Source organism: Phocoena phocoena, chromosome 10, assembly GCF_963924675.1.
Source record: "Phocoena phocoena chromosome 10, mPhoPho1.1, whole genome shotgun sequence".
NCBI lineage: Eukaryota > Metazoa > Chordata > Mammalia > Artiodactyla > Phocoenidae > Phocoena > Phocoena phocoena.
In genome coordinates this window covers 6,779,571-6,797,638 of record NC_089228.1, presented here as the reverse complement: position 1 = coordinate 6,797,638, position 18,068 = coordinate 6,779,571, and the positions used below count along the sequence as shown (strand labels likewise).

Genomic DNA, 18,068 nt, shown 5'->3' with positions numbered 1-18,068 from the left:
AACTAAGAGAATTCAGCACCACCAAACCAGCTCTACAACAAATGCTAAAGGAATTTCTCTAAGTGAGAAACACAACAGAAGAAAAGGACCTACAAAAACAAACCCACAAGGGCTTCCCTGGTGGCACAGTGGTTGACAGTCTGCCTGCCAATGCAGGGGACATGGGTTTGAGCCCTGGTCTGAGTGGATCCCACATGTCGCAGAGCAACTGGGCCCGTGAGCCACAACTACTGAGCCTGTGTGTCTACAGCCTGTGCTCCGCAACAAGAGAGCCACAATAGTGAGAGGCCCGCGCACCGCGATGAAGAGTGGCCCCCACTTGCTGCAACTAGAGAAAGCCCTTGCACAGAAACAAAGACCCAACACAGCCAAAAATAAAAAATAAATAAAAAATGATAATAGGGCTTCCCTGGTGGTGCAGTGGTTGAGAGTCTGCCTGCCGATGCAGGGGACACGGGTTCGTGCCCCGGTCCGGGAAGATCCCACATGCCGCGGAGCGGCTGGGCCCATGAGCCGCGGCAGCTGAGCCTACGCGTCCGGAGCCTGTGCTCCGCAATGGGAGAGGCCACAATGGTGAGAGGCCTGCATACCGCAAAAAAAAAAAAAAAAAAGATAATAAAAATAAAGGAATTCCTTTAAAAAAACAAACCCACAACAACTAAGAAAATGGTAATAGGAACATACATATCGATAATTACCTTAAACATGAATGGATTAAATGCTCCAACCAAAAGACACAGGCTCACTGAATGGATACAAAAACATAACCCATATATATGCTATCACAAGAGACACACATCAGACCTAGGGACACATACAGACTGACAGTGAGGGGATGGAAAAAGATATTCCATGTAAATGGAAATCAAAAGAAGGCTGGAGCAGCAGTACTCATATCAGATAAAATAGACTTTAAAATAAAGAAAGTTACTAGAGACAAGGAAGGACACTACATAATGATCAAGGGATAAATCCAAGAAGAAGATATAACAATTATCAGTATATATGTATGCAACATAGGAGCACCTCAATACACAAGGCTCTGCTAACAGCTATAAAAGAGGAAATCGACAGTAACACAATAATAGTGGGGGACTTTAACACCTCACACCAATGGACATATCATCCAAACAGAAAATTAATATGGAAACACAAGCTGTAAATGACACAACAGACCAGACAGATTTCATTCATACTTATAGGACATTCCATCCATAAACAGCAGATTACACTTTCTTCTCAAGTGCACATGGAATGTTCTCCAGGATACATCACATCTTGGGTCACGCATCAAGCCTCAGTAAATTTAAGAAAATTAAAATCATATCAAGCATCTTTTCTGACCACAATGCTATGAGATTAGAAATCAATCACAGAGTAAAAAACGTAAAAAACACAAGCACATGGCTGAACAGTACGTTACTAAAAAACCATGAGATCATTGAAGAAATCAAAGAGGAAGTCAAAAAATACCTAGAGACAAATGACAATGAAAACACGATGATCCACAACCTATGGGATGCAGCAAAAGCAGTTCTCAGAGGGAAGTTTATAGCAATACAAGCCTACCTCAAGAAACAAGAAAAATCTCAAATGAACAATCTAACCTTACACTTAAAGGAACTAGAGAAAAGAGAACAAACAAAACCCAAAGTTAGCAGAAGGAAAGAAATCATAAAGATCAGAGCAGAAATAAATGAAATAGAAACAAAGAAAACAATAGCAAAGATCAATAAAACTAAAAGCTGGTTCTCTGAGAAGATAAACAGAATTGATAAACTATTAGCCAGACTCATCAAGAAAAAGAGGGAGAAGACTCAAATCAATAAAATTAGAAATGAAAAAGAAGTTACAACAGACACTGTAGAAATACAAAGCATCCTAAGGGACAACTACAAGCAACTCTGTGAATAAAATGGACAACATGGAAGAAGTGGACAAATTCTTAGAAAGGTATAAGCTTCCAAGACTGAACCAGGAAGAAATAGAAAAGATGAACAGACCAATCACAAGTAAGGATATTGAAACTGTGACTAAAAATCTTCCAACAAACAAAAGTCCAGGACCAGATGGCTTCACAGGTGAATTGTATCAAACATTTAGAGAAGAGCTAACACCCATCCTTCTCAAAGTCTTCCAAAAAATTGCAGAAGAAGGAACAGTCCCAAACTCATTCTATGAGGCCACCATCACCCTGATTCCAAAACTAGGCAAAGATACTACAAAAAAAGAAAGTTACAGACCAATATCACTGATGAATATAAATGCAAAAATCCTCAAATACTAGCAAACAGAATCCAACAACACATTAAAAGGATCATACAGCATGATCAAGTGGGATTTATCCCAGGGATGCAAGGATTTTTCAATATACGCAAATCAATCAATGTGATACACCATATCAACAAACTGAAGAAGTAAAACAATATGATCATCTCAATAGATGCAGAAAAACCTTTTGATGAAATTCAACATTCATTTATACTAAAAACTCTCCAGAAAGTGGGCACAGAGGGAACCTACCTCGACATAATAAAGGCCATATACAACAAACCCACAGCAAACATCATTCTCAATGTGAAAAACTGAATGCATTTCCTCTAAGATCAGGAACAAGACAAGGATGTCCACTCTCGCCACTATTATTCAGCATAGTTTTTGAAAGTCCTAGCCACGGCAATCAGAGAAGAAAAAGAACCTAAAGGAATACAAATTGGAAAAGAAGAAGTATAACTGTCACTGTTTGCAGATGACATGATACTATACATAGAGAATCTTAAAGATGCCACCAGAAAACTACTAGAGCTAATCAATGAATTTGGTAAAGTTGCAGGATACAAAATGAATGCACAGAAATCTCTTGCATTCCTATACACTAATGATGAAAAATGTGAAAGAGAAATTAGGGAAACACTCCCATTTACCACTGCAACAAATAGAATAAAATAACGAGGAATAAACCTACCTAGGGAGACAAAAGACCTGTACTCAGAAAACTATAAGACACTGATGAAAGAAATTAAAGATGATACAAACAGATGAAGAGATATACCATGTTCTTGGATTGGAAGAATCAATATTGTGAAAATGACTATACTCTACACAAAGCAATCTACAGATTCAATGCAACACCTATCAAATTATCAATGGCATTTTTACAGAACTAGAACAAAAAATCTTAAAACTTGTATGGAGACACAAGAGACCCTGAAATAGCCAAAGCAGTCTTGAGGGAAAAAAACAGAGCAGGAGGAATCAGGCTTCCTGACTTCAGACTATACTACAAAGCTACAGTAATCAAGGCAATATGGTACTGGCACAAGAACAGAAATACAGATCAACGGAACAGGATAGAAAGCCCAGAGATAACCCCACGCACCTATGGTCAACCTAATCTATGATAAAGGAGGCAAGGATATGCAATGGAGAAAAGACAGTCTCTTCAATAAGTGCTGCTGGGAAAACTGGACAGCTACACGTAAAAGAATGAAGTTAGAACACTCCCTAACACAGTTCACAAAAATAAACTCAAAATGGATTAGAGACCTAAATGTAAGACTTGACACTATAAAACTCTTAGAGGAAAACATAGGCAGAACACTCTTTGACATAAATCACAGCAAGATCTTTTTTGATCCCCCTCCTAGAGTAACGGAAGTAAAAACAAAAATAAACAAATGGGACCTAATGAAACTTAAAAGCTTTTGCACAGTAAAGGAAACTACAAACAAGATGAAAGACAGCCCAGAATGAGAGAGAATATTTGCAAAGGAATTAATGGACAAAGGATTAATCTCCAAAATATATAAACAGCTCATGCAGCTCAATATTAAAAAAACACAAACAATCCAATCAAAAAGTGGGCAGAAGACCTAAATAGACATTTCTCTAAAGAAGACATAGGGATGGCCAAGAAGCACATGAAAAGCTGTTTAACATCACTAATTATTAGAGAAATGCAAATCAAAACCACAATGAGGTATCACCTCACACCAGTTAGAATGGGCATCATCAGAAAATCTACAAACAACAAAGGCTGGAGAGGGTGTGGAGAAAAGGGAACCCTCTTGCACTGTTGGTGGGAATGTAAATTGATACAGCCACTATGGAGAACAGTATGGAGGTTCCTTAAAAAACTACAAATAGAACTACCATATGACCCAGCAATCCCACTACTGGGCATATACTGAGAGAAAACCATAATTCAAAAAGACACATGCACCCCAATATTCATTTCAGCACTATTTACAACAGCCAGGTCATGGAAGCAACCTAAATGCCCATCGACAGACAAATGGATAAAGAAGATGTGGTACATATATACAATGGAATATCACTCAGCCATAAAAAGGAACAAAATGGGGTCATTTGTAGAGAAATGGATGGATGCAGAGACTGTCATACAGAGTGAAGTAAGTCAGAAAGAGAAAAATAAATATCGTATATTAACGCATATATGTGGAACCTAGAAAAATGGTACAGATGAACTGGTTTGCAGGGCAGAAATTGAAACACAGATGTAGAGAACAAACGTATGGACACCAAGGGGGGAAGGTGGCAGGGGGTGGTGGTGGTGGTGTGATGAATTGGGAGATTGGGATTGACATGTATATATACACTAATATGTATAAAATGCATAACTAATGAGAACCTGCCGTATAAAAAAAATGAATAAAATACAAAAATTCAAAAAAAAAAACAAAAAAGACACTGTGCTAAGTGAAACAAGCCAGTCACAAAAACCCAAATTCCTTATAATTCTATTTACAGGAGGTCCCTACAGTAGTAGTCCATTCATAGAGACAGAGAGCACAATAGGGGTTGCTAGGGGCTGGGGGAGGGGTAATGCGGAGGTGCTGTTTGAAGAGCACAGAATTTCAGTTTGGGATGAAGAGTTGTGGGTTGTTGACAGTGATACTGCAGAATAACGTGGATGTATCAATACTTAACACTATAGAACTGTACACTTAAAAAAATTAAGATGGTAAACTTTGTTATATGTATTTTACATATAACTAAACGTTACCATGAAGATGAGGTTGTCAAATGGTCAGGGTGATGGACTGCCAGGGTGGTGGCTTTGGATTTACCTTGGGTCTGAATACTGGCTATGCCACCTAACAGCTTCATGACCCCTATGCAAGTCAAATTTCTGTCGCCCTCTCTATCTGTATAAGGGGGATATAAAACCCCTCGGGGTTGGGTGGGGGGTCGTAAGAATTAATGATGTAAATAAGAGACATGCTCAAAACAGTCTTCATTCAGGTTCCTCCCAACCCTGCCATTAGAGGGAAGATTCAACTGTGCCCTCTACTGGACAAACTAAAGACAAACAGGGCCCTGTGTGCCATGTCATGGAAATAGGGTGTATTTACCTTATTATCTCCGCCTGAGACAGCTAGGATGTTGGCTGTGATGGACCAGCTCACATGCCATACAACATCATTGAACTTGTGCAGCAGTTTGGGGGACCACGCATTGCCCGAGGCATCATCACAGGTCCAAATGAACACTCGACCATCCTGGGAAAAGACAGGCTAGAGTCAGGAGATGGGGGCAGCAATCCTGACCTGGTGACATTCTCTCAATCTGGAGTTATATTGGACTTTTGCATGAATAGGGTCGGGGATTCAGGGCAAAGCACAGCCAAGGACCTCCTCAGTGTTCACAGCTTTGAGGACTAATTTCCAGCCCAGCACCCTTGCTTTTATCCCTTTACCCCAGGAACACACTTCAAATTGGTCAGGAGTCTCCCAGGTTCCTTTCCTCATACTGGTTTCATTGTCCACACCGCTAATTCTCAAATTTTCTCTGGGGCTTTCCTCACATCTGCCAAGTAACTTCGTTGTTTTGGCTCCCTCTGGCTCTGTACTTTCTCAGCTGAATGGGTATAGCTGTCTAAACACCAAACTCAGAGAATGAGATGGGACCAAAAAACAAAACAAAACACACATACACACATACATACACACACACACACACACACACACACACACACACGCACACACACCAAAACAAACCAAACTAAAACAGAACAAACAGAATTATCTTTTACATGATTTAAGCCTGTTCTACTTGGTCCTCTCAAATTTAGGACCAAGTAGAAAAGGCTCAAATGATGTAAAAGGCCAGGCTTAACTCTCATCTTGGGTGGTAGCATATAATTAACAGCTTATCCTTGGTCTTACTTTTGTTATCTGTCTGGGAATAGTGAGTAGGTAGATGAGCCCAAGGTCTTACAATTTCCCATTGCTCCTGGTCCTTGCTTGGGAACACTCTCAGAATGATGCCTGGGTACCTCCATTCCCTAGCCACAAAAGGGTCAGGAGGAGAAACTAGTCCTGAATTTGGTCTTGCTCTTGGCTCCAGGTGCTCCCTTATTTACAATGGTCTATAGTTGCCTGTCTCCTGCCCTTCCCCTTCAAGGATTTCCCCTAGGGGAACTGTAAGGGCTGACGGGACTTCCTGAGATTAACTAACACAGGATGCTTGCACAGGTCTGAGCTGACCTGGGAGCAGCTGGCGATGGTGCTCGTGGGCAGGCCGATGGAGGGGGCCCAGGCCACATCTCGAACCCAGTCACTGTGTGCTTCCAACTTCTGCTCTTCCTTCCACTGGCCGTCCTCTTCCTCCCTAACAGGGGAGATGGTGGGGAGAATTCAGCAGGCAGCAGCCCAGGTGCCACTCCCACACCTCCATTCCCCCCCCCACCCCACAGGCTCCACAGGGGTGGAGAAGCTATTCCACCTTTCTGATAACATTTGTTGAACCTACAGAATTTTATTCAGTTCACCAGCTATAAAGAAGCCCTCCAGAAAACGCTCTGTTCCTCCACAGCCAACAAGTCGGCTCTAGCAGTTGTGAATTAGGAAGAGTCAAAGCTCCTGAGTAAAGGGAAAGTTTACTTTTTTGTCTTTTTTTAAAAAAAGGATGTCCTCTGAGAGACTGAAGACAGTATTCTATGGGCAGAAGGGAGAAAGACAGTTGATCCCGTTTCTGGTGAACTGAGGCTGAGTCATGGTAGGGTAGAAGGTGGGAAGTGTCCCCTTGAGAAGCTCACCAACCCCACTTACTTCCACAGTTTGATGAGGTTGTCACAGCCGCCTGATGCAAACTTCTTGATGTAGTTGGGCTTCTGCCCAGATGGCTGGTCTATGAGGCTTCCAGGTACGACAGCAGGGGCCCAGCTGACGGCATTGCAGCCAATCTGTGAAGAGGGGGAAGGGGGACTTGTGGTGACTCTGCCCCTTTGCCTGGCAAAAGGACACTGCTTCTGCAGACCCAACGCTGACGTTTATTCCTTCTACAATTCTCAGGACTGGATTATGCAGGACAGCTGTTTTAATGAACTAAGGATTAGCCACCCAGGACTCTTCTTCAAGGATTCCTAACAGTGCATGTATTTTTCAGCAACATGTATTTAAAGAAGGAATTAGGGAATCTCAGGAATCTAAGAAAAGAACATTTTCCAAACATATGAAGGGAGGACACAGATTGAGAAAACCACACAAAGTAAATATATGGATTAATGAATTACTCTAAAGCACTCTTGTAATCACTCCCAGGTCAAGAAATAAAACGACCATTTACCCAAGAAGCCCTTATCATGTATGTCATCCCTGAATCATAGCCCCTCTGTTCTCCTGTAAGTAACCATTATTTTGATTTCTAATGTCTGTTTTTTAGCTTTGTCATCCAAATGTGCATCCCTAGGCACTAGTTTAGTTTTGCCATTTAAAATGTTTAAATTGCAATATTCTTTTTATTGAAATATAGTTGATTTGCAATACCATGTTAGTTTCAGGTGTATAGCAAAGTAATTGAGTTATACATATACACTGTCCATGATAGGTTATTACAAGATATTGAATAGAGTTCCCTGTGCTATACGGTAAATCCTTGTTGGTTATCTATTTTATATACAGTAGTATGTATCTGTTAATCCCAAACTCCTAATTTATCCTCCTCCCTTTCCCCTTTGGTAACCACAAGTTTTCTTTTTTTTTTTTTTTGGCCACGCCATGCGGCATGTGGGATCTTAGTTCCCTAACCAGGGATCGAACCTGTGCCCCCTGTATTGGGAGCATGGAGTCTTAACCACTGGACCACTAGGGAAGTCCTATAAATTTGTTTTCTATGTCTGTGAGTCTGTTTCTGTCTTGTATCATTTTTTTTAAGATTCCACATAGAAGAGATATCATATGATATTTGTCTTTCTCTGACTTAACTTCATTTGTATGATAATCTATAGGTCCATCCATGTTGCTACAAATGGCATTATTTCATTCTTTTTATGGCTGAGTAATATTCCATTGTAAATATGTACACCACATCTTCTTTATCCATTTGTCTGTTGATGGACACTTAGGTTGGACACTATTATAAACAGTGCTGCTATGAACGTTGTGGTGCATGTATCTTCTGGAATTAGAGTTTTTGTATTGTCTGGATATATGCCCAGGAGTGGGATTGCAGGGTCGTATGGTAGCTCTATTTTTAGTTTTTTAAGGAATCTCCATATTGTTCTCCATAGTGGCTGCATCAATTTACGTTCCCACCAGCAGTGCAGGACGGTTCCCTTTTCTCCACACTCTCTCTAGCATTTATTATTTGTAGACTTTTTGATGATGGTTATTTTGACCAGTGTGAGTAAACTTTTTTTGATGTTTCTTGCATCTTCTAATTTATAGATTCCCCCTCTGATCTTACTGGATCAGACTCAGGTTTCTTCCCTCTGCCAAGACTACAGGTGGTGGTGTATTCCTTCGTCAGGAGGCACATGGTGTCAGACTGTCTCTCTTGTTATGTTATTACCACCTGTCAATAATTTATGCCTCTCTCAATTCACTGGGCATTACAAAATGGTGATACTGTCATTCTGTTCATTTCTTTGTCATTTATTACATGGAATACTCTAGACAGGGGCAATTTCACTCATTAATATTTGCTTCCCCAGGGGTACAGATAAGAAAGGCAAGATAAATACTTGATTCTTTCTGAACTAGTTCCGTCATTCTCCAAAGGTGACTGATTCTCTTTTAAATATCAGGATGAACTCATGGAGTTAAGCATATTTGACAGGTTTCAGTTCACTGCCATTATTCTAATTTTTTACACTCAAACTGCCCATCTTTGGCAGTGTGAGCCTGTTCAAGTTAGCTCCTTTGACACAACCCTAGTATGTCAAAAAGTATGTCAGTGATCATTTCTATCTGGTACGACAAGATGTTTGTACTTTTCCTGCCTGAGACCTGGGATCAGCCATTTCCTCAAGAGCTCTGGTTTCTTTTAGTGAGAAATTGTATTTCAAGTGTATTTCTGGTGCTAGGGATGCTCACTGGTACATAATTATTTATTTTATTTCATTTAACACACAGCAGAATAGTCTCAGAATAATATTGTCAATATGATTACTAATAACATTAAAGAAAGTATTTGCAATGCCCTCCCCATTGCCCCCACCGTTTTTCTGGGGGGTGTTTTCATGTGCATGGTACCAGCTGCTTGTGCTGCATGCTGTTTATTTAACAGTTATACTCTATCTATCTTAGCCGAGCACACGATCGGGACCTTGTTCACTGTTAGTTCTTTACAATTAACTGTATATCTATATGGATGTCTTTCTAGTCATTTTTGTTGTCTAAAACTTATTCTTTAGTAGATACCTCAGGCAGGGCTCATGGAAACAACAATCCTTGAGTTCTTGCATACTGGAAACAGTCTGCATTCTTTACAATCCAAATTTTTTTTTTTTGTTTTGCGGTACGCGGGCCTCTCACTGTTGTGGCCTCTCCCGTTGCGGAGCACAGGCTCTGGATGCGCAGGCTCAGCGGCCATGGCTCACGGGCCCAGCTGCTCCGCGGCATGTGGGATCCTCCCGGACTGGGGCATGAACCCGTGTCCCCTGCATCGGCAGGCGGACTCTCAACCACTGTGCCACCAGGGAAGCCCCCTACACTCCAAATTTTAAAGAAAGATCTAATTGACATTAACAGAACATAAAGTGCACAAGTTGATGAACTTTGACATCAGTATACTCTGTAAAACCATCACTACAATCAAGATAACAAATGAACCTCAAAGTGATGAAAGAAAAAAAAAATTTCCAACCAAGAATACTCTACCTGGCAAAGTTACTGTTCAGAATTAAAGGAAAGATAGTTTTCCAGATAAGCAAAAGCTAAAGGAGTTCACCATCACTAAAATGGCGTTACAAGAAATGTTAAAGGGACTTCTTTAAGCTGAAAAGAAAGGGTGCTAATTAGTAACAAGAAAACATATGAAAGTATAAATCTTCCATAGGTTTTATACTCATAAGGTAAATATATATTGAAGGCAATGGATTAACTGCTTATGAAGCTATTATGAAGGTTAAAAAAATAAAAACTGTAACTACAGTAATTAAAGATACACACGATAAAAAGATGTAAAATGTGACAACAAAACATAAAAGGTGGGTGGGGGAGGATAAAAATGTAGAGCTTTAGGGACTTCCCTAGTGGTCCAGTGGGTAAGACTGCACTCCCAATGCAGGCGGCCCGGGTTTGTTCCCTGGTTAGGGAACTAGATCCTACATGTCTGCTGCAACTAAGAAGTCCGCCTGCTGCAACTAAGAAGTCCGCATGCTGCAACTAAGAGTCTGCATGCTACAACTAAGAAGTGTGCATGCCGCAATGAAGATCCTGCATGCTGCAATGAAGAGCTGGCATGGTGAAAATAAATAAATAAAAAATAAATATATTAAAAAAAAATGTAGAGCTTTAGAAAGGGTTCAAACTTAAGTTGTAATCAACTTAAAATAGACTATTAATATGGGTTGTTACATATGTAAACTTCATTGTAAGGACAAAGCAAAAACCTATAGTAGATACACAAAAGATAATGAGAAAGGAATCTAAGCATACCATTAAAGGTCATCAAACCACAAAGGAAGAGAGCAAAAGAACTATAAAAAGCCAGAAAAAACCAAAATTGCAGTAAGTGCATACCTATCAATAATTACTTTAAATGTAAATGGACTAAATTCTCCAATCAAAAGACATCATAGAGTGGCTGACTGGATTAAAAAAAACAAGAACCATCTGTGTGCTGCCTATAAGAAACTCACTTCAGATTTAAGGACACACACAGACTGAAAAACGAAGGGATAGAAAAAGATATTCCGTGCAAATGGAAACCAAAAAGCTGGGGTAGCTCTACTTATATCAGACAAAATAGACTTTAATACAGGGACTGTAATAAGAGACAAAGAAGGGCATTAGATAATGATAAAGGAATCAATTCAACAAGAGGATGTAACATTTGTAAACATTTATGCACTCAACACAGGAAAACCAAAATATATAAAGCAAATACTAACAGACTTAAAAGGAGATATAGGCAGCAATATAATAATAGTAGGGTTATGTCAATGGATAGATCATCCAGACAGAAAATGGCCTTAAAGGACACATTAGACCAGATGGACTTTACAGATATATAGAGAACGTTCCATCCAAAAGTAGCAGAATACAGGCATACCTCACTTTATTGTGCCTTGTTTCATTGCGCTTGATAGATACTGAGTTCTTCACAAACTGAAAGTTGTGGCAACCCTATGTCAAGCAAGTCAATTGGCATCATTTTTCCAACAGCATTTACTCACTTCCTGTCTGTGTGTCACATTTTGGTAATTCTCGCAATAGTTGAAACTTATTCATTTGTTTTGTTGACCTGTGATGAGTGATCTTCGATGTTACTGATGCAAAAAGACTATGACTTGCTAAAGGCTCAGATGATGGTTAGCTTTTTCACCTATAAAGCATTTTTAAATTAAAGTATGTACATTGTTTTAGACATAATGCTGTTATTGTACACTCAGTAGACTAGGAGAGTTTAAACCTTTATGTGCATTGGGAAATCAGAAAATTCATGTGACTCCCTTTATTGTGATATTTGCTTTATTGTGGTGGTCTGGAACCGAACATGCACTATCTCCATGGTATGCCTGTATACTTTCTTCTCAAGAACACATGGAACATTATCCAGGATAGATCATATGTTAGGCCAAAAAAAGTCTTAATAAATTGAAGAAGACTGAAATCCTATCAAGCATCTTTTCTGACCAAAATGATATGAAACTAGAAATCAATTACAAGAAGAAAACTGGAAAATCCACAAATATGTGTAGAATAAACAACATGCTACTGAACAACCAATGGGTTAACAAAGAAATCAAAAGAGTAATTAAAAAAATACTTTCAGACAACTGAAAATGGAAATACAACACACCAAAATTTATGGGATGCAGTAAAAGTAGTTCTAAGAGGGAAGTTCACAGAGATAAATACCCACCTGAAGAAACAAACAAACAAGATCTCAAAAACACCCTAACTTTACACCTCAAGGAACCAGAAAAAGGACAAGTGAAGCCCAAAGTCAGTGGGAGGGAGGAAACAACAAAAATCAGAGGAGAAGTAAATGAAATACAGACTGATACCACAAAAATACAAAGGATCATCAGAGTCCACTATGAACAATAATATACACACAAATGACAACCTAGAAGTAATGGAGAGATTCCTAGAAACACAGAACATTCCAAGACTGAATCATGAAGAAACAGAAAATCTAAACAGGCCAATAACTATGAACAAAGATGATAAAATCCTCAACAAAATACCAGCAAACCAAATTCAACAATACATTAAAAGGATCATACACCATGATCAAGTGAGATGTATTCCAGGGATGCAAGGCTGGTTTACCACCCACAAATCAATCCAGGTGATACACAACATTAACAAAATGAAGAATAAAAATCATATAATTACCTCAACAGATGCAGAGAAAGCATTTGATTAAAGTCAACATCCATTTATGATAAAACTCTCAACGAAGTGGGTATAGAAGGTATGTACCTCAACATAATAGAGGCCATATATGACAAGCCCATAGGTAACATCAATAGTGAAAAGCTGAAAGCTTTTCCTCTAAGGTCAGGAACAGGACAAAGATGTCCATGCTTGCCACTTTTACTCATTAAAGTACTGGAAGTCGGAACCAGAGCAATCAAGCAAGAAAAAGAAAAAACCATCCACATTGAAAAGGAAAATGTAAAACTCAGTATTTGGAGATGACGTGATATTATATATAGAACATCCTCAAGACTCCATAAAAAACTGTTAGAAATAATAAACGAATTTAATAAATCTGCAGGAAACAAAATCAATGTACAAAAAACTCTTGCATTTCTATACACCAGCAATGAACTATCAGAAAAGAAATTATGAAAACAACCCATTTACAATTGCATCAAAAAGAATAAAACACCGGGCTTCCCTGGTGGCGCAGTGGTTGAGAGTCCGCCTGCCGATGCAGGGGACATGGGTTCGTGCCCCAGTCTGGGAAGATCCCATATGCCGCGGAGTGGCTGGGCCTGTGGGCCATGGCTGCTGAGCCTGCGTGTCCGGAGCCTGTGCTCCGCAACGGGAAAGGCCACAACAGTGAGAGGCCCGCGTACCACAAAAAAAAAAAAAAAAAAAAAAGAATAAAATACCTAGGAATGAATTTAACCAATGAGGGGAAAGACCTGTACACTGAGGACAATGATGAAAGAAATTAAAGACAACACAAAAACATGAAAGATATTCATGCAGATGGACTGGAAGAAATATTGCTAAAGTGTCCATACTACCCAAAGCAATCTACAGATTCCATGCAATTTCTATCAAAATTCCAATGCCATCTTTCACAGTACAATCCTAAAATATAATTTGTTTGTTTAGAACAAACAATCCTAAAATTTGTATGGAATCACAAAAGACCCCTTTATTAAAAAGATACAGTGATCAAAGAGTATGGTATTGGCATCAAAAACAGACACATACTCTTTACAACACTGTTACTGGCTATCTACAATTTACTTGTCTACCTGATATTTTCTACCATCGCTAAAATGTAAAACAAAACCAAAAAACCAATAAAAAATCAACGAGACACATAGATCAATGAACAGAACAGAGAACCCAGAAATAAACCCATGCATATGTGGCCAATTAATTTATGATAAAGGAGCCAAGAATATACAATGGGGAAAGGACAGTCTCTTCAACAGACAGTGTGGGGAAAACTTCACAGCCACATACAAAAGCACGAAACTGGACCACTATCTTACACTGTACATAAAAATGAACTCAAAATCGATTAAAGAATGTGAGACCTGAAGCCATAAAACTCCTAGAGGCAAACATAGGTGCTAAGCTCCTTGACATTGATCTTGGTCATGATTTTCTGGGTCTGACTCCAAAAGCAAAGGCAACATAAGCAAAAATAAGGGGAACTACATCAAACAAAAAGCTTCTGTACAGCAAAAGAAATCATCAACAAAGTGAAAAGGCAACCTACGGAATGGGAAAAAATATTTGTAAATCATGTATCTAATAAGGGGTCAATATCAAAAATATAAAAGAATTCATACAACTCAATAGTAAAACCAAATAATTCAACTTAAAAATGGCAGAGGATCTGAATATATGGTTTTCCCAAGAAGATACACAGATGGGTCAACAAGTACATGAAAAAATGTTCAACATCACTAATCATCAGGGAAATGCAAATCAAAACCACAATAAGATATCACCTCACATCTGTCAAAAATAGCTAAGGTTTCCGGGAAGATGGCGGAAGAGTAAGACGCGGAGATCACCTTCCTCCCCACAAATACACCAGAAATACATCTACACGTGGAACAACTCCTACAGAACACCTACTGAACGCTGGCAGAAGACCTCAGACCTCCCAAAAGGCAAGAAACTCCCCATGTACCTGGGTAGGGTAAAAGAAAAAAGAATAAACAGAGACAAAAGGATAGGGACGGGACCTGCACCAGTGGGAGGGAGCCGTGAAGGAGGAAAGGTTTTCACACACTAGGAAGCCGCTTCGCAGGTGGAGATTGCGGGTGGCAGAGGGGGAAAGCTTCCGAGCCGCGGAGGAGAGCACAGCAACAGGGGTGCGGTGGGCAAAGCGGAGAGATTCCCGCACAGAGGATCGGTGCCGACCGGCACTCAGCAGCCCGAGAGGCTTGTCTGCTCACCCGCCGGGGCGGGCAGGGCTAGGAGTTGAGACTTGGGCTTCGGTCGGAGCGCAGGGAGAGGACTGGGGTTGAACACAGCCTGCAGGGGGTTAGTGCGCCACGTCTGGCCAGGAGGGAGTCCAGGGAAAAGTCTGGACCTGCCGAAGAGGCAAGAGCCTTTTTCTTCCCTCTTTGTTCCCTGGTGCGTGAGGAGAGGTGATTAAGAGCGCTGCTTAAAGGAGCTCCAGAGATGGGCGCTAGCCGCGGCTAAAAGCGCGGACCCCAGAGACAGGCATGAGACGCTAAGGCTGCTGCTGCCGCCACCAAGAAGCCTGTGTGCGAGCACAGGTCACTATCCACACCCCCCTTCCGGGGAGCCTGTACAGCCCGCCACTGCCAGGGTCCCGGGAACCAGGGACAACTGCCCCGGGAGAATGCACGCCGGCCTCTGCCACCGCAGGCTCGCCCCGCACTCCGTGCCCCTCCCTCCCCCCAGCCTGAGTGAGCCAGAGCCCCTGAATTAGCTGCTCCTTTAACCCCACCCTGTCTGAGCAAAGAACAGACGCCCTCCCGCGACCTACACGCAGAGGCGGGGCCAAATCCAAAGCTGAGCCCCTGGGAGCTGTGAGAACAAAGAAGAGAAGGGGAAATCTCTCCCAGCAGCCTCAGAAACAGCGGATTAAAGCTCCACAATCAATTTGCTGTACCCTGCATCTGTGGAATACATGAATAGACAACGAATCATCCCAAATTGAGGAGGTGGACTTTGAGACCAAGATTTATGATATTTTCCCCTTTCCTCTTTTTGTGAGTGTGTATGTGTATGCTTCTGTGTGAGATTTTGTCTGTATAGCTTTGCTTCCACCATTTGTCCTAGGACTCTATCCGTCTGTTTTTATTTCTCTTAATAATTACTTTTTATCTTAATAACTTTATTATATTTTATCTTACTTTACTTTATCTTCTTTCCTTTTTTCTTCCTTCCCTCCCTCCTCCCTCCCTCCTTCCTTCCTTCCTTTCTTTCTTCTACTAATTCTTTCTTTCTATTTTTTCTCCCTTTTATTCTGAGCCATGTGGATGAAAGGCTCGGTGCTGCAGCCAGGAGTCAGTGCTGTGCCTCTGAGGTGGGAGAGCCAACTTCAGGACACTGGTCCACAAGAGACCTCACAGCTCCATATAATATCAAACGGTGAAAATCTCCCAGAGATCTCCATCTCAACACCAGCACCCAGCTTCACTCAACGACCAGCAAGCTACAGTGCTGGACATCCTATGCCAAACAACTAGCAAAACAGGAACACAACCCCACCCATTAGCAGAGAGGCTGCCTAAAATCATAATAAGTCCACAGACACCCCCAAAACACACCAAAAGACGTGGACCTGCCCACCAGAAAGACAAGATCCAGCCTCATCCACCAGAACACAGGCACTAGTACTCTCCACCAGGAAGCCTACACGACCCACTGAACCAACCTTAGCCACTGGGGACAGGCACCAAAAACAACGGGAACTACGAACCTGCAGCCTGCAAAAAGGAGACCCCAAACACAGTAAGATAAGCAAATTGAGAAGACAGAAAAACACACAGCAGGTGAAGGAGCAAGATAAAAACCCACCAGACCTAACAAATGAAGAGGAAATAGGCAGTCTACCTGAAAAAGAATTCAGAATAATGATAGTAAAGATGATCGAAAATCTTGGAAATAGAATAGACAAAATGCAAGAAACATTTAACAAGGACCTAGAAGAACTAAAGATGAAACAAACAATGATGAACAACACAATAAATGAAATGAAAAATACTCTAGATGGGATCAATAGCAGAATAACTGAGGCAGAAGAACGGATAAGTGACCTGGAAGATAAAATAGTGGAAATAACTACTGCAGAGCAGAATAAAGAAAAAAGAATGAAAAGAACTGAGGACAGTCTCAGAGACCTCTGGGACAACATTAAACGCACCAACATTCGAATTATAGGGGTTCCAGAAGAAGAAGAGAAAAAGAAAGGGACTGAGAAAATATTTGAAGAGATTATAGTTGAAAACTTCCCTAATATGGGAAAGGAAATAGTTAATCAAGTCCAGGAAGCACAGAGAGTCCCATACAGGATAAATACAAGGAGAAACATGCCAAGACACAGATCAATCAAACTGTCAAAAATTAAATACAAAGAAAACATATTAAAAGCAGCAAGGGAAAAATAACCAATAACACACAAAGGAATCCCCATAAGGTTAACAGCTTATCTTTCAGCAGAAACTCTGCAAGCCAGAAGGGACTGGCAGGACATATTTAAAGTGATGAAGGAGAAAAACCTGCAACCAAGATTACTCTACCCAGCAAGGATCTCATTCAGATTTGATGGAGAAATTAAAACCTTTACAGACAAGCAAAAGCTGAGAGAGTTCAGCACTATCAAACCAGCTCTACAACAACTGCTAAAGGAACTTCTCTAGGCAAGAAACACAAGAGAAGGAAAAGACCTACAATGACAAACCCAAAACAATTAAGAAAATGGGAATAGGAACATACATATTGATAATTACCTTCAATGTAAATGGACTAAATGCTCCCATCAAAAGACACAGATTGGATGAATGGATACAAAAACAAGACCCATATATTTGCTGTCTGTCTACAAGAGACCCACTTCAGACCTAGAGACACATACAGACTGAAAGTAAGGAGATGGAAAAAGATATTTCATGCAAATGGAAACCAAAAGAAAGCTGGAGTAGCAATTCTCATATCAGACAAAATAGACTTTAAAATAAAGACTATTAGAAGAGACAAAGAAGGACACTACATAATGGTCAAGGGATCAATCCAAGAAGAAGATATAACAATTGTAAATATTTATGCACCCAACATAGGAGCACCTCAATACATAAGGCAAATACTAACAGCCATAAAAGGGGAAATCGACAGTAACACATTCATAGTAGGGGACTTTAACACTCCACTTTCACCAATGGACAGATCATCCAAAATGAAAATAAATAAGGAAACACA

At 40.4% G+C, this 18,068-nt stretch overlaps 1 protein-coding gene across 1 annotated transcript in view; it reads right to left on the bottom strand.

Moving 5' to 3' along the window:
* Positions 1–18,068, bottom strand: part of SEC13 (SEC13 homolog, nuclear pore and COPII coat complex component) — a 52,553-nt gene that overhangs the window by 10,381 nt on the left and 24,104 nt on the right. The window contains exons 6-8 of the mRNA XM_065885231.1: positions 7,074–7,207; positions 6,510–6,633; positions 5,376–5,522 (exon numbers count right to left, since the gene is read on the bottom strand). Of these exons, the coding sequence (XP_065741303.1) occupies positions 5,376–5,522; positions 6,510–6,633; positions 7,074–7,207 (405 nt within the window). The remainder of the gene's footprint in view (positions 1–5,375; positions 5,523–6,509; positions 6,634–7,073; positions 7,208–18,068) is intronic.